At 36.8% G+C, this 27,958-nt stretch overlaps 3 protein-coding genes and 1 long non-coding RNA gene across 7 annotated transcripts; 3 read left to right on the top strand and 1 right to left on the bottom strand.

The window, feature by feature from the left end:
• Window positions 1–11,671: 11,671 nt before the first annotated feature.
• Window positions 11,672–12,537, top strand: LOC311075419 (uncharacterized protein). Of its 2 annotated transcripts, none has more exons than XM_084102838.1 (4): window positions 11,672–11,797; window positions 11,883–12,021; window positions 12,123–12,194; window positions 12,318–12,537. In XM_084102838.1, exons 1-4 carry the CDS (start codon window positions 11,725–11,727, stop codon window positions 12,355–12,357), a joined length of 324 nt encoding a protein of 107 aa, XP_083958964.1. In that variant the 5' UTR covers window positions 11,672–11,724; the 3' UTR covers window positions 12,358–12,537. The 2 variants fall into 2 exon arrangements, with proteins under 2 accessions (XP_083958964.1, XP_083958965.1); XM_084102839.1 differs by having other exon boundaries at window positions 11,675–11,797; window positions 11,886–12,021.
• A 2,664-nt stretch (window positions 12,538–15,201) lies between these two features.
• On the top strand, window positions 15,202–16,105 carry LOC311075456 (uncharacterized protein). 2 transcript variants are annotated; one of them, XM_084102892.1, is made up of 4 exons: window positions 15,202–15,361; window positions 15,441–15,594; window positions 15,676–15,724; window positions 15,871–16,105. In XM_084102892.1, the coding sequence occupies exons 1-4, from the start codon at window positions 15,289–15,291 to the stop codon at window positions 15,943–15,945; spliced, it is 351 nt and encodes a 116-aa protein (XP_083959018.1). In that variant the 5' UTR covers window positions 15,202–15,288; the 3' UTR covers window positions 15,946–16,105. The 2 variants fall into 2 exon arrangements, with proteins under 2 accessions (XP_083959018.1, XP_083959019.1); XM_084102893.1 differs by having other exon boundaries at window positions 15,676–15,750.
• Window positions 16,106–16,258: 153 nt separating this feature from the next.
• Window positions 16,259–18,419, bottom strand: LOC311075459. Its single transcript, XR_014604497.1, has 3 exons — window positions 18,290–18,419; window positions 17,853–17,905; window positions 16,259–17,497 (listed from the first exon to the last, which is right to left on the bottom strand). It is a non-coding gene; the product is annotated as an uncharacterized lncRNA (long non-coding RNA).
• A 5,299-nt stretch (window positions 18,420–23,718) lies between these two features.
• Window positions 23,719–24,616, top strand: LOC311075458 (eotaxin-like). Of its 2 annotated transcripts, none has more exons than XM_084102895.1 (4): window positions 23,719–23,877; window positions 23,957–24,101; window positions 24,204–24,275; window positions 24,397–24,616. In XM_084102895.1, exons 1-4 carry the CDS (start codon window positions 23,805–23,807, stop codon window positions 24,434–24,436), a joined length of 330 nt encoding a protein of 109 aa, XP_083959021.1. In that variant the 5' UTR covers window positions 23,719–23,804; the 3' UTR covers window positions 24,437–24,616. The 2 variants fall into 2 exon arrangements, with proteins under 2 accessions (XP_083959021.1, XP_083959022.1); XM_084102896.1 differs by having other exon boundaries at window positions 23,749–23,877; window positions 23,963–24,101.
• Window positions 24,617–27,958: the final 3,342 nt, after the last annotated feature.

The following is a 27,958-nucleotide window of genomic DNA, read 5'->3' as shown; positions in this document are numbered from 1 at the left end:
TCAGGAAAATTACTTTTTTTACCTAGACCCACACATTTTGTGAATATTCAGTTTATCCTGTTAATTTTTTTTATTTTTTTTTTGCTCAGTCTGAACATGTCTAACAATGATTATTAAATAAACAACAATATTGTTGATGATAAATTCAACGTTTGTTTTTTTTTTCAAAACGCTATTCCATCAATTTTTTCCCCAAAATGCTATAAATCCACCCTCCAAAAATAAAATTTTTATTTTTTGTGTTTGCATTCATGAGGAAAAAACAATGTTACGTGGCAGTTCTCCATCACGGACGTGAGCGCTCTGAAAGCGGACTTTCACAGAGACCTCAAACAGAAAGCACAAACCTTTCTTTAAAAATGGCGTTTATCGCGTTTTGGAAAAGAGTTCTTCATATATTATCTTTATATTTAAAATATTTAACAATTATTGATTAGGCCTCATCAACTTAATATAGGCTATTAGCCTAGGCTACATCAAATGTTCAATATTATATGATTTATTTAGATGACATTATACAGGGTCGCTTTACAAATTTATAAGGCTATATTATTATTATTAACTATTATCCCGGTAGGCTACATCTAACTTTTAAGTTTGTCAGAATTCGCTCAAAAGCAGCTTTGATAAATTTTGCATGCGAGCCGTGCCCCGTTCCGAACTAAACTGCCGGTTATAACTGGAGGTTTGCAGTGTCGTGAACTCATTGACGTATTGACAGCTCGTAATTGTAATGGGAGTGCTTTTTGCTACGTTTATAACCCACTAACAATTTGAAAATAAGTTTTGTTTTTCATGCTGTTAAGAGGATCATCGGCCAATTACACACTTCAGTAGAGATGCGCGGATCAGCTCTAACGTCACCCGAATCAGCAGTGAAAGTGCGCAGCTCTGAATGCACGAGCTCGCGCGCCGCACACACAAGTTGCCTGACAGTTTTACCGCTTGTTTTACTATTGTTGCGCAAGTTAATGGTACATTTCGGAGATATCAAGTAACTAAATAAAATCTCACTAAACATTCCACACACATCAGAATGACGATGATGAATGTTCTTTTTTATTAATCGACCAAAGGATTATCGTCCGTCCGCAATATACATAGATATAAATCACACTGTCTAATACTCGCGCAACTTTTGAGCTCAAATTATTAAAAAAAGTGCGTTCATCTTTTGCATGACGCGGGCCATAAAATTAATGCCGATGGGCCAGATGCGGCCCGCGGGCCGCCTGTTGAGTATCTGTGATATGGGGGGTTGCATATTCAGTAATCTCATCTACACTCAACAATACAGAAAATGCAGAAGATTATATGAATGACATTGCTGAATATGTTCATTTCTTTGTTATATTTAAGGAAAAAAGCCTTAAATAAAGTTTCGTTTTTGAAAGTAAAATTATTTACCCTCACATCATTCCAAATCCACATAAATTAACCCACTGAGCAAGCGACGTCTGTGGACGTACAAAACAGGTTGATATCAAGTCCGTCCGTCCAGGCCATGATCTGAACGTCCATTGACAGCCAGAATTAGTCGATTAATGACACTGAGAAATTATGTCCAATCTGGCCATAATCTAAACGTCCACTGACAGCCAGAACTAGTTCAGAAAAGACGTTCATACTGACTATAATCTGGACGTCCGTTGACATCCAGAAACAGTCCATAAATGACGTGAATAAAGATGTCCAATCCGGCCATAATCTAAACGTCTACTGACAGCCAGAACTAGTTCAGAAAAGACGTTCATACTGACTATAATCTGGACGTCCGTTGACATCCAGAAACAGTCCATAAATGACGTGAATAAAGATGTCCAATCCGGCCATAATCTAAACGTCTACTGACAGCCAGAACTAGTTCAGAAAAGACGTTCATACTGACTATAATCTGGACGTCCGTTGACATCCAGAAACAGTCCATAAATGACGTGAATAAAGAGGTCCAATCCGGCCATAATCTAAACGTCCACTGACAGCCAGAACTAGTTCAGAAAAGACGTTCATACTGACTATAATCTGGACGTCCGTTGACATCCAGAAACAGTCCATAAATGACGTGAATAAAGAGGTCCAATCCGGCCATAATCTAAACGTCCACTGACAGCCAGAACTAGTTCAGAAAAGACGTTCATACTGACTATAATCTGGACGTCCGTTGACATCCAGAAACAGTCCATAAATGACGTGAATAAAGATGTCCAATCCGGCCATAATCTAAACGTCCACTGACAGCCAGAACTAGTTCAGAAAAGATGATCATACGGACTATTAGCCTATATAATTATATATTATATATTACTATTATAATAATCTGGACGTCCGTTGAAATCCAGAAACAGTCAATGACTGACAGCCAGAACTAGTTCAGAACAAAATGACAAACAATATCTGTAAATTAATTAACTGACTGTTAATTTACGGACTATATCATTAACTGTTAAATTGATCTTGCTGGTCAGACACCAACAGGGTTCATGATGCACACATGGCGCGGTTTCACAGACAGGGTTTAGATAAAGCCAGGATTTGTCCTTAGTTCAATTTGGGTATTTAATTATAGCTTTTAAAAATGTGCCTTAGAAAAAAAAAAAAAAAAACATTACTGGCGTGCATCTTAAGACAAAACAATGGCACTGCCATAAGATATGTCAATACAAGTTGCTTTCAGGTAATACAGCTCAAACATGCATTTTAGTCTGGGACTACAGGCTTAAGTCTTGCCTGTGAAGTGTGAAACCCGGGGTATTATGTTGTAACTTGTATATAATTATGCCAATGTTACCAAAGTGTTGCGTTGGACAGAACTCTAAACCAACAGGTTGTGTACCAGTGCCACACAGGGTGAAAAGGGATGTTGACATTATTAGGCATAAGAGTGTTTCTAAAGGAAAGGTCAAGAATTTGTGAAAGTGTAAAAGGGTCATTATGAGTCACATGAATGTAACTGTCACCGATACCAATTCATTAGATTTTCATATAGATCTACATACAGAATTGTATATGAATATGCAGTGTTTGCTCTGTTTAATATACTGTTTGCTCTATTAAATTGCGCTTTATCAGAACAGTGGTAAATAAATATTATATATGGTCAGTTACTGTAAGTTCTTACAGTATTTTTAATCTTTAATTTTTAATGTTTAATTTTTAATCATGCACTGCAATGAAAAAACAATTTAACAAATTGATTAAATATAACAGCCAGCCTACAAATACAACCAAATAAATAGCACATTATATATATATATATATATATATATATATATATATATATATATATATATATATATATATATATATATATATTCATATTTTCCTGTAATTGCAATGTTGCCACACTATTGGCTGTCTCTCCTAGCTGTTTTGAGCATGATTGGTTATTCTCTGTTTATTCTGACTGTCATCCAGGAATCTAGCCAATGACAATATGCGCGCCTTTACGAGTCAAGTTTGAATAAACGTCAGTTGAGTGAGTCGGTGTTTGCTTTGCTGCTGCGCGGGATCTTCAATATTAGCCTATTCTGTGGGTTTTACATCGTTTAAAACATGGATTATTTTACATCGGACATGCTAAATGTTTATTTTGAGCGAGTTGCTGGGTGTTGCTGGATGTAAATGAAGAACAAACAAGGAATATGGACAAAGAATTTTAACAATGGACATATTGCAATCTACGGAAGGTAAATAACTTTATTTTATACAAATTCTGCTACATCAAGATATAGTGTATTAAATTGAGAATCTAAACGCGTTTAGAGCAATATTATTAGTGCATACGGTATTCCAATGTATTAATGTTATGTGCTGCTAGCATGTGTAACTTGTCTAACTTAATAGTTTATGATAAAAAATAAAATAAAACTCAGCATGGGAGCTTTACAACGAGTGAACTGAGAATATTGTATCTTTAGACAGAAAGGAACTGTCACAGTCTTACTCTAAGAATCTGCAAACTATGCTTTTGGCTATTGTTGATCGCGGGATGGCTAACCGATCAGTTAAATTAATGAGTCGTAATAATATGTTTTGGAGCTGGTGAGTCAATTTTGCAAGCTTTTGCAAATGTCTCCATTAGTAAGTAAAACAAATAACTAATATTGATGTGTATGTGTGTGTTTCCTTCATGATCCAGGCATTTTGGGAATAAATATTATCCAGCCACACGATGTTCAGATGCGGTGAGTATTGTATCGAGGGTGAGTAAGCTACATAATGAGAGAACTTTTTTTTTTTTTTTTTTTGGATGAGCTGTTCTTTTAAAGGATTAGTTCACCTCAAAGTTGAAAATTGTGTCATCATTTACTCACCCTCAAGTTGTTTCAAACCTGTATGAATTTCTTTCTTCTGCTGAACACAAAGATATTTTGAAGAATGTCTGTAACTTGGGTCCCATTGACTTCCATAGCATTTTTTGTTTCCTACAATGGAAGTCAATGGGACCCAAGTCTGTCTGTTTACCGACATTCTTCAAAATATCTTTCTTTGTGTTCAGCAGAAGAAAGAAATTCATACAGGTTTAAAACAACTTGAGGGTGAGTAAATGATGACACAATTTTCAACTTTGAGGTGAACTAATCCTTTAAGGACATTTGCTAAATTAACCATGTTTTTTATTATAGTGTAGAAACCATGTTTTTATGGTGGATTGATTACAATAATTTATTAAGTGAGTATAGGAGCAGGCTTCACTGCATATATTAATAAACTTTTAGAGTGCTGGCCTGGATAATTGTAATACGTAAAATAGGAAAGAGGCCGCACTATGCATACACTTTTATTTTAACTTTAACTTTAACTGTATATTAAGCAGCTTCCTAACGTATGGTTCGGGGAACACACTTAGGAACATAAACATATATCTTTACATAAAGATATATCTTTCGAGCTCTCTTAGCGTGCTAAGAGTGAGCGTTATCGGGAAACCGGGCCCAGAGTGTTAGCAAATATTAAGCAGACAGTCTACCAATACTCTAATGACAGATAGTTGACATGTAGTTGCAAAGTTACTTATAGTTAGTAGAATGTCTAAAGTGGACTATCGAAATAAAGTGTTACCCAGTATCTAAATCCGCAGTCAATTTTAAAGGCACAATGCACTCCGAAATTAAAAAATGATCTCTTTTTTTCTTCTCTCGTGCCATTCCAGATGTATATCTGACTTTCTTTCCACAAATATTTTTTGAAAAATTATCCATTATTGTAAGCCAATATAATGCAAGTGCATATGCCAGAAACTTCATACAGCGTACTCACAGCTTGCTGTGTTGTTCACACAAGATGTTTTCTGCACTTATCATGTGAGCTTTACAATGCTCTTGGACTTTTTCGACCTTCAGCATTTTGGTGTCTATTCACTTGCATTATTTGACACACAAACACAAGAGATGGATAATATTTCTAAAAGTCTAGTTTATTTTTTCTAAAATATGTGTTTCATCTGAAGAAAGAAAATCATATACCTTTCGGTCTGCATAAGGTAGATAAAATGAAGGGGGAATCAGTTTGCTCTCCTTTACCTAGTATTATTTATAAACCTTACATGTGATTTAATAAATGTACAATTAAAGGGGTGTTCCAAGCAAGCATCTAAATCCCTTCACAAAGAGCCCTTCCACAAAAGGGTTAGCAAAGGGGGACATGCATGCAATGGTAAATTAACTGAAGTAATTTTATCTTATAGTCATTTTATATTATATTTATGGTAATGTGACCTAGGATGGCAAGTTCCTGTGATTCATTTTAAAACTAGATATGGTGGAAGAGTTCCATTTAACATAGAATAATTGAGTTGTTTGTTTGGGTTTGCTATATTACACACATTTTCATCATACCGAAGTTCCATAGGTAAAACTTTTATTAATAGATGCGTTAATGTAACAACCTGCAGGGTTAAAAGAAAAGACGTCAAGAACACACAAACTTAAGGAACTTTTACACAACAACAATGTACTAAAAACGGAAGAGTTTTTTCTTTGTACAGATGACAACGTTATTAAAACGATTACCGTTTGGACAGATCCACTGTGTTAATCTACATGTTCCTTCTTTTGGTGATGCACATTTTTCTATCAGACATAAGTTTTAGATACCAGACAAAACGAATGAAATGTGACCCATGCTAATTAATTCCCCCCTTTTACCTCTCTCTTTTATCTTTCTGTGGCCAGGATCCGTCATTCATCAGAACAGCTACCAAGAGAAGTGAGTATTCGTCCTCTACCTCCTTTGTCTCAATGTTATTTCAACACAATTGGTCTCCAAAGTACTATATGTATGTGTTTATATTAGGGGTGTAAGATTAAGAAAATGTCATAATTCGATACAATTGCGATTTTCGATTCAAAAACGATTCTCGATAAATAAAAAAACTATTCACAGTATGTAAATGTAGTTACTTTTCCTATGTAGGTATTAGGGATGTGCATCTCCATAACTGAGGCCGATACGATACGCATCTCGATGGATAGCCAACGATACAATACATTAATGATACATATAAGCAGCTGCCAGCTACCAATGCAATGCAATACGATTCACTATTATTACGATCCGGTGCGATTCGATTTCGATTCAACGCATTGCAAAAATATGATGCTATGCAATTGAATATGGTATAGATAGTTAACTTTTATTTCTTTTGTTCAGACATAGGGCAAATCATAAAGTAGCTTAAGTGCCATCTGACTTTTAACACATGGCTCTCTCACAATCAAAAGATTTGGTTTCCACAAAAAAAGCAGGTACTGTAGGCTAACTGACCAGAAAGCAGGTGCTGGTATTATGTGCTTCACGGGCCGTTTATCAGTTTGGACCAGTGCAGCGCGAGCCGATCTTGATCAAGCGACACTGTTACTACACGACGCTAGAGATCCCCACTGAAGTAATAACATCGCTGCGAGATCTAGTGAGAAGCATTCATATTTCTCTGTTATTAACGGATCAAACAGCGCTGACGTGGAAACATTGTGCCATCAACAGATCAGCAACATTCACCATGGATTTACTGTAGTAACACTAACTGTAACCATGGAAGTTTGGCAGGAATAGTAGGCTTTAATGCTTTCAAGTTACATTACGTTGGTTTTATTTTGACATAAATAAAATTACTGCCCTCAAATGTTAATCTGAACTAAAATAAACCTTTGTTTATAACTACAATATTACATTTCATTTTTTTCAAGGAGCTGTTTTACATGCTTCTAAGAGTCAATTATAGCTTCATCATTCCTCAAAGTAAAAAAAAAAAATCATACTTTATGATGTTAGGTTTAATACAAAAAAAAAGTTAAAAATATTAAATCAAGGAAATTTCTCTGGCATTTCTTTCTTTTTCCTGTATCGAAAACGTACCGAACCGTGACACAAGTGTATCGTATTGAACCGAACCATGAATTTTGTGAACCGTTAACTTACACCCCTAATATGTGTGTGTGTGTGTGTGTGTGTGTGTGTGTGTATATGGGGCTGTTTAAATCTGGCCACTTGATGCGTTTTCTCAGATCGGATAGCTATCTGTTTTATCACAACAATTCCATTTACACCTGGTCACATAAATGTGTTTTTGCAAAACGGATATAAATCCGATCTTCGATTCCCTCGCTATGCAAATTTAATGACGTTCACGTCACCGAAAGCAACAGATATGAGCTGCATTTTACTGATCATCCGTTAAAATTTCTAAATCAAAGACCGCAATAGGAGAGAGCGCAAGAGCCCTGGTAAGATCATTTCGTTTCTTTACTTTTAATGATGATAACTGTGTGTTAAGCATCGGGGACTTACTTTCACTTTGATTTGCGATAGTTTGCACGTTGGCTTGATGAATAACGTTAGATGGTCAGCGGCGATGCGGCAGTAGCGTCGTCATAACTGGCTATAACATGAAATATAGCCTATAACACGCTCTCACACCTTTATTTTAGAGCGTTTTTGGGAGGAGTAAAATTTACATGATATGTGGTTTCAACAACCACTTGTCCAGTTTCTTCGGGAATGCGGCCCAGACCACCTCCTGAAGTGGTTTGAGCAATCAGATTCAAATGCGTCACGAATGTGTTTCAGAGGGCATTTACACCTGGTCTTTTCAAGATCATATAGCTATCCGATCACTAAAATCGCATGAAGTTGTAAATGGCCCCTATGTGCGTGTGTGTGTGTGTGTGTGTGTGGAATGCCTTATATCAGGCTTGATGTAATTTTACTTGATTTGTGATTTATTTCATTTAATTGATTCGAGTACTCAAATTTTCAACTATGTATCTCTGCTATAAGCTAAACCACAACAGTGGCATTTGTATTTATTTATTTTACATGTGGATTTTTTTGCTTTGATTGTAGCTGCTGTCATGAAATGGGACCCAGCTGCAACAGAGGCCCAAATAAAGTCTGTAGCCGATCATCTGAAACTGCTTGCTGCTATAAATGAAGCTTGTGAACCTTATAGCAGCCATATTTTGTTAATTGTTATGTTATATTGTTTTAACAACATTTTATAGATTATTTAAAGGGAAATTGTGTTAATTTACAACTTTACTGTTCTGGCTTTTAAGTTTTATTGTGTTAATTTATACTTTACTCTTCCGGCTGTTAAGTTTTGGTCCAGCAGAACAAAATAGTAATAAAAATATATTTTGAGATTTAAATAGTTGATTTCTTGGAGTGATTAGTTTGGTTTACAGGAAAATGGTAAGCAGTTTATTACAGTTATATTGTTAAGATATACAAATGCAAGTATATACACTACACAGTTATTCAATTGAATATTCAATATTATCAATATTCTTTAAAATCTTATTTAGGTCTATGGTCTGTGTGTCTGCAGTTTCATGACACGACAGCCATTAACAATGAGTAACTGGGGTTTTCTCAGTGAGAACTAGCTCACTCACTGCCACTGTTTTGTAAATATTTGTAAGTAAATATTTTTTAAAGTTGGATCCTTGCAAAATGCACATATGGGATTTCCATGTCAGTATGGGTCTTTAACAGTCTTTGACATTTCTACTACAGAAAACACGTCTAATACAACTTTTATTCTGGCTGCCTTTAGATGTCTAACAATTACGTCTGTAGCACGTCTTTACTTGACGTCTACACAATGTCCAGAAAAGACGTAAAAAAAACTTTCATTCTGGCTCTTGTGAGGACGTCTTCTGGATGTCTAAGAATGACGTCTTTAGCACGTCTTTAATTGACGTCTATACAATGTCCAGAAAAGACGTCAAAAAACCTTTCATTCTGGCTCCTGTGAGGACGTCTTCTGGATGTCTAAGAATGACATCTTTAGCACGTCTTTAATTGACGTATATACAATGTCCAGAAAAGACGTCAAAAAAACTTTCATTCTGGCTCCTGTGAGGACGTCTTCTGGATGTCTAAGAATGACGTCTTTAGCACGTCTTTACTTGACATCTATACAATGTCCAGAAAAGACGTAAAAAAAACTTTCATTCTGGCTCCTGTGAGGACGTCTTCTGGATGTCTAAGAATGACGTCTTTAGCACGTCTTTAATTGACGTCTATACAATGTCCAGAAAAGACGTCAAAAAAACTTTCATTCTGGCTCCTGTGAGGACGTCTTCTGGATGTCTAAGAATGACGTCTGTAGCACGTCTTTAATTGACGTCTATACAATGTCCAGAAAAGACGTCAAAAAAACTTTCATTCTGGCTCCTGTGAGGACGTCTTCTGGATGTCTAAGAATGACGTCTTTTAGACGTCTTCTAGACGACTTTTTGCTCGCTGGGAATTTGAAACATTTAATTAGGCTTAAACCCAAACCACACTTCGCCATCTCACTGACAGTGAGCATAACAATTTTTTCATCAGCACAGTCCACTGATGTCCACGAACTCTGTCCATGTGTAGCCCAGTTTTTCCTGCCGTGTGGATAAATGTCTACCAGGCATGGGCGAGGCTAGCCCCTTTTTAGGGGTGCTTCAGCACCCCTAAAAAGGAGCTCAGCACCCCTAAAACTTGGAGTAAGAAATGTTATTATAAAAAAAAAATTCGTCTTTGACAATGTTAAATAATGTCCAAAACATACTCCGTAGTTTGTGGTTTAAAATGTATGTGTAAGGATGAAAATGAAAACATCCCCGCTTAGCAAATGGTGTCATCCTCTCTTCTTCTACTTCTCCTCTGTACCTGCACCGCTCAGCACGGCCGTCATCCAGCGCGAAACACACGCAGAGTGAGAACCAAGGCGTCACTAGGCCCTTTTTAAACTTCTGCCTAGCCCCCCTAAACATTTGTGATTAAGTGTAGGCTACACAAATGCGTGTTCGCAGAAGCTGCTGTGCGCGAATTTTAGCAGCACGACTGACGCTTCAGTTTACGGTCAAGTGCGAGTTAAGAAGATGTAAGTAGCTAAACTAAACATTTTATATTTGACAGTTTTTTAGGTCATAAATGTTAAACGAATGACAAAAATAATTAGAAAACTAATAAACTTTTGTCTAATTTCGCCATTTTGAGCTGAAAATAGGCCTATATAACGTGTAATTATGTCATTGTGAGGGGACAAGAAACATTAACAAAGCCGTTTTCATAGGCACAAGATTAATAATGCATGTGTACATGTTGAGAATTAATATAATACAATTTATAGCCTTCAGTAAATTAAAAAAGTTCAGCTTTTAGGAAGGGAAGAGACAGGGCAAGATCAGGAGACTGAGAGAAAAAGATGAGGAGAGAGCAGGTTTTAAATCTGTTTCTTATCCTTTTTTGGCCTTCAAACGTCTTGAAATGCACATATCAGAAATAAAAATGTTTAACCCCATAACAGCCTCAAATTTATGACCTCTTTGATTATAAAGCCCTGTCTACGGCCATGTATTAGGCCTAGATCAATAATGAATGTGTACATATTGTGAATGAATTTAATAAACTTAGTTACCTAGCTTTCCTGGTAGCTTTGTCTGAAAAAATGATTCATAAATCAACCTATCAGTTGACCCTATGTTTACTTTCTTCACTGACAGACAAAAATGAAAAGCCTATATTAGTCAAAGCAGCTTTAGGAGGGGAAGAGACAGAGCAAGATAAAAACAAAGAGAAAAAGAGTGTGATGCTGATGAGGTGAGAAAATAAACAGCTGCCCGCACATGGTTTTAAAGCTATTGTTATCCAATTTCTTTGGCCTTCAAAACATCTTAAAATGCACATATGTAGATCAGAGAAATCAAAATTTTCTCGGGGGAGCATGCCCCCGAACCCCCCTAAATACCTCACATTTGGTTCCTCAGTGATTATAAAACTGTGCCATATGCATATTGCTGGATGAATTAATGAAACTAGTTAATAATGAGCATTAGACCATAAACTAACTTTTTTTTTTTTTTTAAATCATACCCTCATTGGGGGCTGAGCCCCCCTAAAACGAAAATCCTAGAATCGCCCCTGCTACCAGGTATTCCTAAAACCGAGATCACACCCTATATTACTCCCTATTTAATACATAAGATAATTTTACTACCAATAAATTTACTGAGTCTCAATCAGTAATCATGCATTTACTGAGTTTACTCCCAAACTAAACTATACTGAAACCCACATGAAACAGAACAATGATGAAATCATCCACAAAAATAAATGTGCTTGCAAAAGACATGGGTGTAGCCCAAGTTCCGCTTTATTGACTATTTAAGGTGAACTAGTGAGAGTCTTGAATATATTCTCTCAGACACAAGCAGTGAAAGTTGAAGATCGACTGAGACAATGGAGACACAAAGGATCCTCATGAGGACTTTGGCTGTTGTGGTTTTTGCATCTGTGATCTGGACTATAACAGGTAAAGTGCTTAAATCTGTTTGTATATTATTCTATCTGATGGAACGGTGCAGAATATTGAGATTTTCCTTGTTCTTCAATCTCAGCAGAAGGAAACGGTGATGAGAAGAGAAAGTATCAGAAGCTGATCACATGCTGTAAAGTCGTCTCCAAAACAAAGTTGACTGATCCTATCATCAGTTTCAGGCTGCAAAAACAAAGTCTTCCATGTGTGAAGGCCGTCATGTAAGAATCCCAGTTCTTCTATAAAGAAAACATGTCATGATTAGAGATCAACAGCATCTTACGATAGATTTCTGTTTTAACTTTTTCATTCTCTTTAACAGCTTTAAGACTAAACAACGAGAGTTCTGTCTTGATGGGACACTACCATGGGTGCAGGAGGAAGTTAAGCGTTTGTAAGTTAAATCCAACAAGTGTGGTGAAACATACCTGAATGTGTAATATAATCTTGTAAAGTGTTGCATATTTAGTATAGTATTCTTGTATTCATATTGTTTTGTTTTGTTTTGTTTTACCAGAGAGCTCAAAACAATTGCCAGACTTCCACGCCACCAGTAAACTTGTAGTGGATTGACTGGGTTTTTCTGGGGTGCCAGCTTATAAGTTTACTTATAAGTAAAAATTTTAAATGTTAAAGTCAATCCTACAGAGGATTCAGCTTGTTACTTTTTAACAGATGAACCCTGTTGAACAAAAGACAATAATATAACAGATAACAATAAACCAATTTGCATTGCATGGATGTTTTGTATTTCACTCTCCTGCCTTAACACACACACAAAAAACAACAACAATTCAAACAACCATTTGATAAGAAAATAATTCACAATTAGAAAAAGAAAGGGAAAAAATATATATATTCAACAAATTCCTTGTGACGTCAGTTCAAATAGTTTAACCCAAAATACTTAAACACTTTTTCTAGAGGTACCTCTCCTAGACCTGATTCATCCAGCCAAGTGTTCACTGACCCTTAAACAGTAAACATTATGACTGTATAATGCTCTGGTTTCTTTGCTCTTATACTCGCAACTCTCTATGACAACATCGCCCTCCTGTGGACATCACAACCATTTTTGGTGACAACTTCCAGTTTGTCACAAACTCACTCCTGTGGGAGGATCTTCCCAATCAACTGACAGATCATGAATCATGAACGTGAACAAGAGTAAACTCATAATGAGAACACATTATTAGAAATTCATTTATTTTGATTAACTTCTTGAGATGAATAATCTCGTTTTCGAGGGGGTCCCACCACACAGCGTATAACAGTCACTATCATATACATATAGATCAAATTGTGGCACATAAATCATCCCTGGGTCAAATCTGGTCCAGAACATGGGCTGGGTCAGGGTCAGGGTAGCTCTTTTAATTCAGGCTAGCGAGCAGCTATTTAATATCACACTCACAACTGTCTACTCACAGCCTAGCAACCATTTAGAGCGCCCTAGTAACCGTATAGCAACATAAACCAGCCATAGCTCAGAGCCAGAATATCATAGAGACCTGGGACAGTCAAGGTGAAAAACTGATGATTATGGCATTGTGATATTGAATGTTGCCACAGTAAACTCCTCTCACAGTTACTTCAGAAAATGTACCTATTGTAAATGTAAATGTATCTTTTTGCAGCAGCAGCAGAGCTCAAAGAAATAAACCAGCTGAAACCCATGTGTTCTAGCTCCTGACTTCTACACTACCACTAACATCATCCATTAGTAACTCCTGACAAGAAGTCTGATGTACATCTGATTTGTACGATAAAAAATGGGACATTTTGATTGGGAAATGATGATGTGAGCTGGAACAACTGTAATCTGAAACTACTAATAAAGCATGATCAGCAACTTCTGATTTGGCTTGTGGTTGTTGTTTTTCGAGTGTGTATAGGCTTTCATAGGGCCTGTGAACTTGAGTGTTGACAAGGTTAAGGTCCTACTTTTCAAACTTTTCTGGCCATCCTCCGGCATCTGGAAAGTGTTTACCCACAGTCCACACCACCGTCCGCGTCATCAAACCCAGAGTCCAGCCAGCCTTCACCCCGCACTACGGACACGACTCCAGAGCCTAGCGCAGACTTAGCGACTTAGACTTAGACCTAGCGCAGTTTACGCCTGCCGCGGTGGAGGAGGATAGCGCAGACCATCACCCGGAGCCTGAACACCAAAGAAAGTCTGACCATGTGTGTGAGCCGGCTACAGCCGTACCAGTGGGAGTTTTGGTGGAGTTGGACAATGAGGAGGAATGGTTTATCAATTGGGAAACAGAGTTAGTGCTCCCCACCCTGTATCATCTGTGTTACCATCATCACCACTGGTCCTGCCCATCCTTGAATCGTCTGTGCCTTCATTACCGCTGGTCCTGCCCAGCATAAGTCTGGTTTCATCGCCCTGTTTAGAGTCTGAATTGTCTCTTCCCAACCTCCCTCTCCCACCTCCTTATCAAGATTCAGCCAGTCCTTCAGTCAAGTCAAGTCACCTTTATTTATATAACGCGTTTTACAATACAGATTGTTTCAAAGCAGATTTACAGTGATAACAGGAAAATAATGCAACAAAGTTTGTTTCTGCTGTACAGCAGATCTAGAAGAAAATAGCGAAAGAAAATGCTCCGTCTTCGCTGGTTCCCTTCAGCCCCCTGTCTTCTCCCCTGACGCTTTGTTGTGTGGACAAGCCTCTGGTCTTACAGTCGTCAGCATTTAATGCTTATTTTAATGCTGCCTAAAATCAAGTGAAATTCACCTTTCAGCAATCCAGTTCCTCAAAGACACCAGTAACAGTAGCAGAAGGACACAGATGACAGATACTGATAATCACTGAATCATGATGACTGATATTATCTGTATCCTGCTGCTCTCCATATTCAGTAATCTCATCTACACTCAACAATACAGAAAATGCAGAAGATTATGCAAGACATTGCTGAATATGTTCATTTCATTGGGAAAAAAGCCTTAAATGAAGTTTCGTTTTTGAAGTAAAATAATTTACCCTTACATCATTCCAAATCCATATGAATTAATTTGAAACATTTAATCAGGCTTAATTAATTAAAGCTCAAACCATAACCCAAACCATACTTCGCCATCTCACTGACAGTGGGCATGACAATTTTTCCATCAGCACAGTCCACTGATGTCCACACACTCTGTCCATGTGTAGCCCAATTTTTCCTGCCGTGTGGATAAATGTCTACCAAGTATTCCTAAAACAGAGATCACACCCTATACTCCCTATTTCATCAGACAATTTTGTTTAAATTCAATCAGTAATCATGCGTTTACTGAGTTTACTCGCAAACTAAACTATACTGAAACCCACATGAAACAGAACAATGATGAAATCATCAGCAAAAAAAAATGTGTTTGAAAAAGACAGGGTGTAGCCCAAGTTCTGCTTTATTGACTATTTAAGATAAACTAGCAAGTGTCTTGAATATATTCTCTCAGACACAAGCAGTGAAAGTTGAAGATCGACTGAGACAATGGAGACACAAAGGATCCTCATGAGGAGTTTGGCTGTTGTGGTTTTTGCATCTGTGATCTGGACTATAACAGGTAAAGTGCTTAAATCTGTTTGTATATTATTCTATCTGATGGTACGGTGCAGAATATTGAGGTTTTCCTTGTTCTTCAGTCTCAGCAGAAGGAAAAGGTGATGAGAAGGGAGAGAATCAGAGGGTGATCACATGCTGTACTGGCGTCTCCAGACTAACTCGAGAACAGTTTACTGACCCTATCATCGGTTTCAGGCTGCAAAAACAAAGTCTTCCATGTGTGAAGGCCGTCGTGTAAGAATCCCAGTTCTTCATTAGAGATCAACAGCATCTGATGCTAGATTTCTGTTTTAACTTTTTCATTCTCTTTAACAGCTTTAAGACTGAACAAGGAGAGTTCTGCTTTGACTGGACACAACAATGGGTGAGGGAGGAAGCTAAGAAGCTTTTGTAAGTTAAACCCAACAAGTGTGGTGAAACATACCTGAATTTGTAACAACATAATCTTATGAAGTGTTGCATATTTAGTATAGTATTCTTGTATTCATATTGTTATGTTTTGTTTCACAGGAGAGCTCAAAGAAACAAAGCCTGACTTCCACGCCACCACCAGCATCATTTATTAGTAAACTTGTAGTGGATTGACTGGGTTTTCTGGGGTGCCAACTTATAAGTTTACTTATAAGTAAAATTTTTCAGTGTTAAAGTCAATCCTACAGAGGATTCAGCTTGTTACTTTTTAACAGATGAACGTTGAACAAAAGACAATACTATAACAGATAACAATAAACCAATTTGCATTGCATGGATGTTTTGTATTCATTTCACTCTCCTGCCTTAGAGGGATGGTTCGGAGTAAAATCAACCTAGGGTCCTTTGCACCATGACCCCGAGCTAAACACCGCCCAGAAAACTCATAAAACTCTGTACTCAATGACAAACTGGTACTACCAACAAAATATTAGTGCATTCCTGGAACTGGGCGTCGTTACACTACATACTTATGCATCGCTTTCTGCCCGGACTTTTACGTGCTTTTCCAAAATCACGGAAGTGACGTCGACGTCCGGGTTAGCAGTAGCATGAGCCGTCAGGCAAGTGTTATTTAAATAAACTCCTGATGTACTTACAAACTTTCCAATGCCTCGTTTTATGAGTACAGAACCTATTTGTACTACTGTAGAAGTTTGGTACCATTCTGGGCATTATTAGTGTAATTATTCAAGTTCAGACAGATTATCTTTCTCTCAAAATCGTTCAATACTGTTTATGCATCAGTAAATCAAGCCAGTGACTAAAAGATCAACTTCACATCGTTTCTCTTAGTAGGCTGAAAATAATCTTATTTAAACTGTTTGAATTATATACAGAATGCGATCAAAGAACGCTCCATTTCCAATCGGCCAAACTGAAAACCACCCAGGCTAGAAAATGCCTTCTATTTAGAAATTATTAACTAATTAAATGTTGATTAACTGAACCAATCCACTCTAATGCCCTTTCAAACAAACATCATGCATTAAAATAAGAAGATATAAACTCATTTGCAGTCTTGTGGTGAGAATTTCCATCTGTTGTTCTCTGAAATGATCACACGCTTTCTGGATCGGCTGTGGTCTGTTGCTCAGATACAACAGCACATTTCACATTAGTGGTTCACTGTGGTAAAGCGCTATATGTGTGGTTATAAATGTCCATTGTGACTGACAACTATGAAAAACAAGATGTGGTTAACGGTCACTAAACTATATGGTTGGCATGAAACACATTTAGGATGTTCAAAAGTCATTACCTATACATCACCCACAAGCAAATGCATCCAAAAGAGTTTTACTTCTTTGTTTTTATGCACTTCTTTAGAAGTGTTGCTTTTTACTTTCTTTAACTGTTTGTAAATCTCATCAAAAATTACAAATAGAAAACACATTGATAATAAATGTATCCATCAAGCCAATGTTGTTTAAAGTTTAGTCAAGAAAGAGGTGCTTTATGATGCCACATAATCACAAGATAATTTGTTTTAACATATTCAGTGTGAATTCAATAACTTGTTAATGTGTGTGAGTGCAAAACATGTTAAGTGTATAAAGAATTTTGAAATTATGATTTAACAAATATTATTCAGTGGTGTATAAATAACTTCAGTCAGTGTCCATTCCTCATGACTCATCATAAAGTGACCGAACTTTATTTCACCCTGGAAAGCAAAAAGAACGAGAATGTGATCAGCTTAAAGAAAACTGAATCAAAATCAGAGTCAGAATGAGCTTTATTCACCATTTTTTTTCAGGAGCTCTTACAGAAAGAACATTTAATATATATATATATATATATATATATATATATATAAATAATGTGAAAATAAATAAATAATGTGGTACACATCTAGAACAGAAGACTTACAGATGTTTTGCATTATGTACTGTATGTACAGCTGTATAAATAAAATATATATGTAGTTATACAATATCTTATTTTTGCCTCTCAAATACTGACCACTAGGAAACCTGCAAACTTATATTACAGCAGACTAATGTATGAGAGATTCTGACCTGAACACTATTGTGAATCCAGTCCTGGTGCAGGTCTTTAGTTCTTGCACAACCTTTTGAGAAAACAATTATACAAAAACATAGTAAATACAATGTTAGCAGTGTTGGGTGTAATGCATTGCTCTAAGATATTACTCTTAGTTTTTCAGAAATTTTATTACAGTTACTACTGATGTAATTGCATCAAATACTGTATAGACTATTCTATATAATACGATAGTGGATTTAACATAATGTTAAAATGTAACATAACCTCCCTTTAAATGGGGAGAAGAATAATTTCAAGAATAATTTATGCAATTTTATATTATTTATTAGAAAGAAAGAAAAGAGAATGCAGTACTTTTTAGAGAGAGTAACTGAATGTAATCAGATTATTTTAATTAAAGCTGCCTGATGTTATCATGGAAATAAAATCATGTTTAAGTAATATTCACCTTTCTGTAGTCGTGTTCGTCTCCAACACACACAGACACTTGACACCAGTAACAGTAGCAGAAGCACACAGACGACAGGCAGCCACGGGCTGATACTGAGGATCACTGAATCGTGATTTAAAATATCTCCAGTGCTCACGTCTACACACAATACACAGAAAAATACAGATTTCTTATTCAGTCTGAGGTTTGATACATAAGATGTTGCAAAATAAATGAAGTTCACATCTTTGTTTTAACTAGCAATTCAATTAAAAATACACTAGAAAAGTGTTAAATGAAATAATCATCTTACCTTCATAGTCCAGTGTTGTGCAGTGAGATCGCTCAATCTTATAGTCCATGCAGCAGTAGAGCATCAGATCAGTGTCTGTGATGTTCATCAGAAGCAGAGAGTGAGTGTTTGTAGGAGAACTGAGAGCTTTTATCCGTCCAGTGTAACTTGGGTGAATATTGGAGGGTTCTGGTTTAGAGTTACCTCCATACAGATATTCTAGTTTCAAAATTCTTACAAATGTTTGGTTTCCGTTTGTAATGATCCAGGTAATCTCTGTATCATCTTTAATGCTACAGGGGAGAGTTGTGTTTCCTCCTGGATGAACTTTCACTGATGATCCTTCAGTGAGAATCAATGAGATAACAGTGAAATCTAGAGATGAAACAATAATCAATACAAACTTGACAGCAATCACTTGACAATCTGGATCTGATTATTGACATTTATTCATGTAGCAAATGTTTTTTGACAAAAGCAACTTACAAACAAGAAATATCACAAGCAATTTATCATACAAAGAGTAAAATAAGAACACTTGCATTTCTTGATAATTTCATATACTCACATATAATTTGTATCAGGATCATGTTCTTGTTCTCTTTTTGTGATTTGTAGCCATGAATTTACATCTGTGTTTTTTGTGATTAGTTTTTATGTGAGGATGCTATAAGTAAGAGCTAGTTCATGGTTAGCTGTGGAGGCAAAGAACCTCCTAATGTGAAAACAAATGATTAAACTGACTGGAACTTCCAGCCAATCAGAATTGAGTATTCAGACAGACCATGGTCGATTTGTTGCTAAAAGTTACTAAATTATGTTGTGATGTCATCGCGTGATATTGCATGATAACCAGGTATTTCTAAAACAGAGATCACCCCCCACTCACCATTTAACAGATAATTTGGTCACACTTTAGTATACTTAACCATTTGATACAATACCAATACTTGCATGCTATAGCACACTTACCCCAAAGCTAAACTCTAACCCCTAATCTTAACCCTTCCCTTAGTTCTAATACATCAAGCTTATTGGCAATAAATGTGGGAATTTTCCAGTAACAATAGTTTATACTATTGTAGGTATTTACAGTTTGTTTGTTTTTTTGTACATTTTGAAAATAGTACATTTTCAAAACTATTAGTTTAAACTCTTTGTGCCAATATCACAAAAGATCATCAAAAGTGCACTTTTTTCAAACATTTCAGCATGTTTTCAATTGTGTTAGTACAATACACAAAATCACAAAGTATCCTTTTCACAACTCAAAATAAGTGTTTCATCTACATAAATGTTTCATTCACAGTAACTGCCTTTCATAAAGCTCTTACTATCAAACTTTTGATTTGTGTCTCTTCTTGTTCAGTTTAATACATTTGTCTACTATTTAATCCAACTGAACTTAATGGTTAATCAAAGAATCAGTTGGTACACCTCTAGAGAGATATTTGTGAATAGCAGGATAGAGTATAAAGGGAGAGGAAACAGTCAATGACTGTATAGTACAGTAAGTACATCAGTAGAAGGGAGACAGATGGCATCAAATACAGCCTTTTGCATTACAGAATGTATGCCATGGGATGCTTTAAACAGATTACCATTGTAGAGACTGCCATAATACTGAACTTCACCCTTCATCTGTAAAGCTCAACTACAGTTGATATCTGTAAATCACGAAACTACAGTTCAGTCATATTTCAGTCAGTTTTATCACAAAACCTCATGGGTTTCATAACTTCATCACACCTTTTTATAACACACTAGATAGGTACTGTTACAAACATTATGGATTCAGTTACATAAGTTAGGTAATGTAAGTGTATTTACTAATGTGGCAACTGTATTACTGTAATTATATCAGCAACAAGAGTGATTTGAAACATGTATCTTACATTGTTTGCTGTTGAATGAACTGATTGTTAAAAGTACTAAATTGAAAGAAGATCATACCGCCGTGTTTCGGTGCTTAAAACAAATGTTCTCATTGTAATGTTAGTTAAGGTCACCTAATAAAGTGTGACTGATCCAGAAGGTGATGAGAGAACAATGATGAAATCCTCCACAAAACTAAATGTGCTTGCAATGGACAGGGAGCAGCCCGTAGTGATTGGAGACAACCATGGGAGAAGAAAAATCCAGTTTAAGTAAAGTAACTCAAAGAGTGTGTTTCATGAGTTCACACTTACAAATAAGTCAGATAGAATAAATGGTATGCATATTTGGCGTGCTGTCAGAGGATAGGGCTCCGGGCTCGGTATCCGGCCCAAACCCAGAGTACTCCCCCTGTATTCCTGGCTGTGGAAGGAACAAGCAGTGGGTGTCGGGATGGTGGAGGGATGCTGAAAAACTGTCAAGGAATGTAGGTGAGTCGACTGAGTGAATATCTGTATGCTTCCTCTCATGCTGATGGGATAGACATGATGATTGTTGAAGACGAGTTCATTGGATTGATTATTTGAGCATGCTCCTCCCGAACTTTGTTTATTAAATATAGCAGAATTTGTAACAACATAAAATTCTTATATAGTGTTCACATATTTAGTATAGTATTCTACACCATTTTAAGTGGTGCTTTTGAAGTAATAATCATATACATATGGATCAAATTGTGGCACATAAATCATCCCTGGGTCAAATCTGGTCCAGAACATGGGCTGGGACAGGGTAGCTCTTTTAATTAAGGCTAGCGAGCAGATATTTAATATCACACTCACAACTGTCTACTCACAGCCTAGCAACCATTTAGAGCACCCTATAGTAACCATATAGTGTGACAGATTTTTTAATTAATCATAACTAACAGAGTTTGCTTCTGTTATCAACCTAGAAGGGTTTGCCTATGAAGAACCAATCAAATTGTAGGGAAATTATGTAATGTATCATGTCATTTTCGCCATGTTCCTATTCTATAAAAACTGTTGTATTCCTTTGGTGGGTGAGATTCTCTGAGAATTGCTCGAGAACTCTCCCGGCCGTGATTAAAGCTATAAAGGGACATTTGCTGAAGTCTGTCGGTTATTATTGCTGCGCAGCAAGTTAGTTAGGGGAACAAGTTAGGGTTAGGAACTCGAATCCAGTTGTCGACTGTAGACGCAGAGCTAAAGTATAAAGACTATTGACTGATTATTGATAAAGAAGTGTCGACTGTAGACGCCCCAGATATATTTATTAAGTGTCGACTGTAGACGTTGGGTGTCGATTGGAGACGCCCCAGGTAATTAGATTCCAGGTAGGAAAAATCTTCCACAATACCAACATAAACCAGCCATAGCTCAGAGTCAGAATATCATAGAGACCTGGGGCAGTGCACTGTGGCACATTGTTCTGTTCACAGTCAAGGGGAAAAACTGATGATTATGGCATTGTGATATTGAGTGTTGCCACAGTAAACACCTCTCACAGTTACTTCAGAAAATGTACCTATTGTAAATGTAAATGTATCTTTTTGCAGCAGCAGCAGAGCTCAAAGGAATAAACCAGCTGAAACCCATGTGTTCTAGCTCCTGACTTCTACACTACCATTAACATCATCCATTAGTAACTACTGTAGCCTAGTAACTCCTGACAAGAAGTCTGATGTACATCTAAGTGACTGATTTGACAAACAAACAAACAAACAAAAAAATACTCTGCCCCAGCATCCCGTCTTTGGTCTGGTAGAGAATCTTGTCAGCATCACTGGCTATATTGGCCCTAGCCAGGCAGCGAGGGCAAAATCCTCTTGCATGCCTGTTCCCCGCTGACACGCATCAACTGAAATATTTGGCAGGCTTCTTCCATTTCATCGTCTCTGTGTCCTAGAAAAATAGAAGTACTGATTACTGTAACTGTAACACATCCTTTTTACAAAATGGAAGCATTCAGAAAACTCTATCTGTATGTGAGACAATTTGATGCATTTCTTTTTATTACAGTATAGTGCAACAGCGACAGTACATGTATGTGTTGTAACAGCACAGTGTACTGCACTCTAAAGTTACAGAGCAGTCTGAAGTACATCTACTGTACCTGTTTTTCTCCAAGAAGGTTCTTATGATCGAGGCGACGGTGAAGCGACTCAAATTTTGCCTTACTCGTAGCCCAGCCTCCCTCATAGTCACACCATGGACAAAGACATGGGCAACTAGAGTGTCTTGTCTCCTTGCCCTTCCCCTACACCTTCCTCATCCTCTTCCTTCACCTCTTCCTCCACTCCCATCTACTCTTCCTCGTCCTCCTCCTCCTCCACTCTAGTGTCCTCAACCTCTTCCTTTATGTCTTTCTGGATCCATTGTTCCAAAACTGAATGAACTGACTCTGGCCCTTTTATCTACGTATCTATTGAAGGTTCTGATTGGTGTGTGATCAATTTTGACTCTTAGTGTTTCCACTTGGGTAATTGTGTGCTAACTGAGCTGAAGCTGTGCTGACTTGAGTGAACAATATTGAATGCTAGTGCTTTCTAAATGACAATGTGGTGTAGGCAATGAGAAATGAAGGGATTTGTGTGTAGAGTTTTGCAGTGACAGTTCTGGTTTTGAAATTTTTGTTCAAAAGCCTGGTTATTGTGTTTAAGCAAACAAGAAAAACTGTATTTGTATCTGTATCCTTCTGCTCTACATATTCAGTAATCTCATCTACACTCAACAATACAGAAAATGCAGAAGATTATATGAATGACATTGCTGAATATGTTCATTTCTTTGTTATATTTAAGGAAAAAAGCCTTAAATGAAGTTTCGTTTTTGAAAGTAAAATTATTTACCCTCACATCATTCCAAATCCACATCAATTAATTTGAAACATTTAATTAGGCTTAAACCCAAACCATACTTCGCCATCTCACTGACAGTGGGGATGACCATTTTTTCATCAGCACAGTCCACTGATGTCCACGAACTCTGTCCATGTGTAGCCCAGTTTTTCCTGCCGTGTGGATAAATGTCTACCAGGTATTCCTAAAACCGAGATCACACCCTATATTACTCCCTATTTAATACATAAGATAATTTTACTACCAATAAATTTACTGAGTCTCAATCAGTAATCATGCGTTTACTGAGTTTATTCCCAAACTAAACTATACTGAAACCCACATGAAACAGAACAATGATGAAATCATCCACAAAAATAAATGTGCTTGCAAAAGACAGGGTGTAGCCCAAGTTCCGCTTTATTGACTATTTAAGATAAACTAGTGAGAGTCTTGAATATATTCTCTCAGACACAAGCAGTGAAAGTTGAAGATCGACTGAGACAATGGAGACACAAAGGATCCTCATGAGGAGTTTGGCTGTTGTGGTTTTTGCATCTGTGATCTGGACTATAACAGGTAAAGTGCTTAGATCTGTTTGTATATTATTATATCTGATGGAACGGTGCAGAATATTGAGATTTTCCTTGTTCTTCAGTCTCAGCAGAAGGAAAAGGTGATGAGAATGGAAAGTATCAGAAGCCGATCACATGCTGTAAAGTCGTCTCCAAAACAAAGTTGACTGATCCTATCATCAGTTTCAGGATGCAAAAACAAAGTCTTCCATGTCTGAAGGCCGTCGTGTAAGAATCCCAGTTTTTCTCTAAAGAAAACATGTCATGATTAGAGATCAACTGCATCTGATGCTAGATTTCTGTTTTAAACTTTTTCATTCTCTTTAACAGCTTTAAGACTAAACGAGGAGAGTTCTGTCTTGATGGGACACTACCATGGGTGCAGGAGGAAGTTAAGCGTTTGTAAGTTAAGCCCAACAAGTGTGGTGAAACATACCTGAATGTGTAACAATATAATCTTATAAAGTGTTGCATATTTAGTATAGTATTCTTGTATTCATATTGTTTTGTTTTGTTTTACCAGAGAGCTCAAAACAAATGCCAGACTTCCACGCCACCAGTAAACTTGTAGTGGATTGACTGGGTTTTTCTGGGGTGCCAACTTATAAGTTTACTTATAAGTAAAATTTTTAAATGTTAAAGTCAATCCTACAGAGGATTCAGCTTGTTACTTTTTAACAGATGAACCCTGTTGAACAAAAGACAATAATATAACAGATAACAATAAACCAATTTGCATTGCATGGATGTTTTGTATTCATTTCACTCTCCTGCCTTAACACACACACAAAAAACAACAACAATTCAAACAACCATTTGATAAGAAAATAATTCACAATTAGAAAAAGAAAGGGAAAAAAATTATATATTCAACAAATTCCTTGTGACGTCAGTTCAAATAGTTTAACCCAAAATACTTAAACACTTTTTCTAGAGGTACCTCTCCTAGACCTGATTCATCCAGCCAAGTGTTCACTGACCCTTAAACAGTAAACATTATGACTGTATAATGCTCTGGTTTCTTTGCTCTTATACTCGCAACTCTCTATGACATCACAACCATTTTTGGTGACAACTTCCAGTTTGTCACAAACTCACTCCTGTGGGAGGATCTTCCCAATCAACTGACAGATCATGAATCATGAACGTGAACAAAAGTAAACTCGTAATGAGAACACATTATTAGAAATTCATTTATTTTGATTAACTTCTTGAGATGAATAATCTCGTTTTCGAGGGGGTCCCACCACACAGCCAGTGGGGATTTCTTTAAGACTGCAAGGGAAGCTCGACTTCCCCTATAATGTCAAAAAAAAAATTATGGTCAAATATGTACTATTGTGTTAACATTTTATTAACTAAAAATGCGTTCATCTCAAAGACGAGTTCGTTCAGAATCAGCTGCATATAGCAGGTCGGCTGACTCGATTCTCATACATTCCCGTAGCGTCACAGTGCATTTCCCTGTTGAAGCCCAGCGTCCATTGACTGCTTCGAACAGTTTTTTTCAGTGCTTCGAAACTAGACAGTCATTGGATAAATGCTGCGATTATGTCCCGCCCACGGACGCTCAGCGTCTCTGGGGGTGAATGAGAAGTGGGCTGGCCTGGACGCTGGGCTTCTGCGTGATGATTGGAGGGTCTGTCGAAAGGCTGCGTCTCCTTTTGATTGACAGCGATTTCATACAATAAAAAGTCGCTGATGTTGAAGCTGTTCGAGCTCAGTCCCATCGCGGATTTTTCAAAGACAAACTGCTGCAACCTATTTCTTGGTATTTGCTTGTCGAAATTGCTAGCCAATTTTCATAATACATTTCACACAATTATACATTTATATCTTTATTATATTATAACTTATATTTTTTATATTATTATTAGTAATAATTAATAATTTTTTTATTAAAATAATTAAAAAAATATTAGTAGTAGTAGTAGTATTATACTTTATTATATTATTATTTATACCTTTATTATATTATTACATTTATACAATTATATTTAACTCTGCTGGCCATTGAGAGGACACTGGTCAAGTTAATGGAAAAGATGCCTAGTTAGTACGACGGTCACAGAGCATTTTCTTGAAAAGGAACGTAGGGCAGAATTTACGTATAAATAAATGGACAATTTTTATGATGTAGGCCAAAAATGAGCTTCCCCTCTTTGAAAGACCAGCAGCCGCCACTGCACACAGCGTATAACAGTCACTATCATATAGATCAAATTGTGGCACATAAATCATCCCTGGGTCAAATCTGGTCCAGAACATGGGCTGGGTCAGGGTCAGGGTGGCTCTTTTAATTCAGGCTAGCGAGCAGCTATTTAATATCACACTCACAACTGTCTACCAGTGGCGTAGGCAGAAATTGTATTTTGGGCGGGCCATTGAAAAAGTGAGTGGGCCTATAGTTTTTCTTAGAAAAAATATGACTTAATAATTAAACCTTAGAGAGTAGAAAAAAGAATAGACAAACTGCAAAAACAGTTACACCTTTATTTTGCAATATTCGACAAAGACAATAACAAAACACTGTTCTGTCATCAAGTTCAACCAACAGAGCTCAATAAAGGCTGCTAGCCTATCCATGTCACACAGTAAGATTTAGGATTTTGACCATATACCTCGCAGTCACAGACCGTATCAACGTCAGTGAGCTATACTTATTGTATTTCGCCACAGGGTGTGACATGGATAGGCTAGCCTACTCTTTATTCCGGATATGGCCGTAGAATGGTCAGGAGTGGCCTCAACCCTTCGCCTTCTCTTACTCTGAGCTCGATTGCTATGTCTGAGGTAAACCACGCCCTCCTCATTACCCTACGCAGGAAGAAATGTAGGAAGAAATAAATGAAGAAATAAATAAATGTAGAAATACATAAATGTATAAATAAATAAATGTATAAATAAATAAATGTAGAAATGAATAAATGTAGAAATAAATAAAAGAATACATAAATAAATATGGAAAAAAATAAATATATACATAAATAAGGAAATAAATGTATAAATAATGATTTATTTTCGTTTTTTTGCTTTTCTATGTATATTTATTTTTTTTATTTTTTTTTTTTTACATTTATTTGTATATTTATTTATGTATTTATTTATTTTTAATATTGGCAGCTTTGGAATTCCATAGTAGACGGGCTCTGACATTAGCCTGGCTGCGCCCTCCTACGCACTTCCGCTCAATTTCATTTTCCTTCAGTAGGCTACTACGTCTGGGACTGCTGTATATTCTTAGGTTTCCAGAAACCAATTTTTTGTAGGACCAATCAGCAAACAGAGGGAGTGGCTGAGAACGATGACGTTGATGTAGTGCGTCAGTTTGCGTTGGAGGTTCGATCTCACCCAGAGGAAGGGAGAGGGAATGGCGGGAAAGGGCGCACGAGTCTCCAGCCAGAGAAACGGGCCGGAAATGGCGGCGGAAGGAAGGAAGGAAAACGTGGGAAGAAATATCAGATAATGATAATGAACAAGAAATGGATTTTCAAGAAGTAAGATTTAAAAGGAAGAAAAAGAATAGCATGGGTGATGGATCTGATTGTGAACAAACAAGTAATAAAACAAAGCAAACAAGAGGTGTATATGATAAAGAGGAAGAAAGACAAATCAAGGTACTAATTACTTTTGCTAAGCAGTCAGAACAACAAATTCATCCTGTTAAGCTATCGAAGGCAATTGAGAAAGAGATCGGAGTAGTAAAAGCTGTAGAGTATCTAAACAATGGAAGAATAATGATTAAATGTAAGGATGAAAAACAAAAACAAAAAATTTTGAAAATTAAATCACTGGCAGGAGGAAAATTATCATGCACAGAAATAGGGAATGGAATCAGAGGGGTTATCTCAGGAGTGCCTCTAAATGTAAGTGATGGTGATATCAAAGAAAATCTAAGTGGAGGAACAGTTGTCTCTACTAGAAGATTGCAGATGTGGAAAGACAACCAAAGATGTGAGAGTATGAGTGTAATGATTCAGTTTGAAGGGAATAATCTACCTACAAGAGTGAAGCTGGGATTTGTTAGCTTCTTGGTACGAGAGTTCATACCTCCACCTTTGAGATGCTTCAAGTGCCAACGGATG

Source organism: Abramis brama (genome assembly GCF_963993115.1).
Source record: "Abramis brama genome assembly, chromosome: 24".
NCBI classification, from domain to species: domain Eukaryota; kingdom Metazoa; phylum Chordata; class Actinopteri; order Cypriniformes; family Leuciscidae; genus Abramis; species Abramis brama.
The sequence above is the reverse complement of the archived record's forward strand: the minus strand, read 5'-3'. Positions and strand labels throughout refer to the sequence as shown.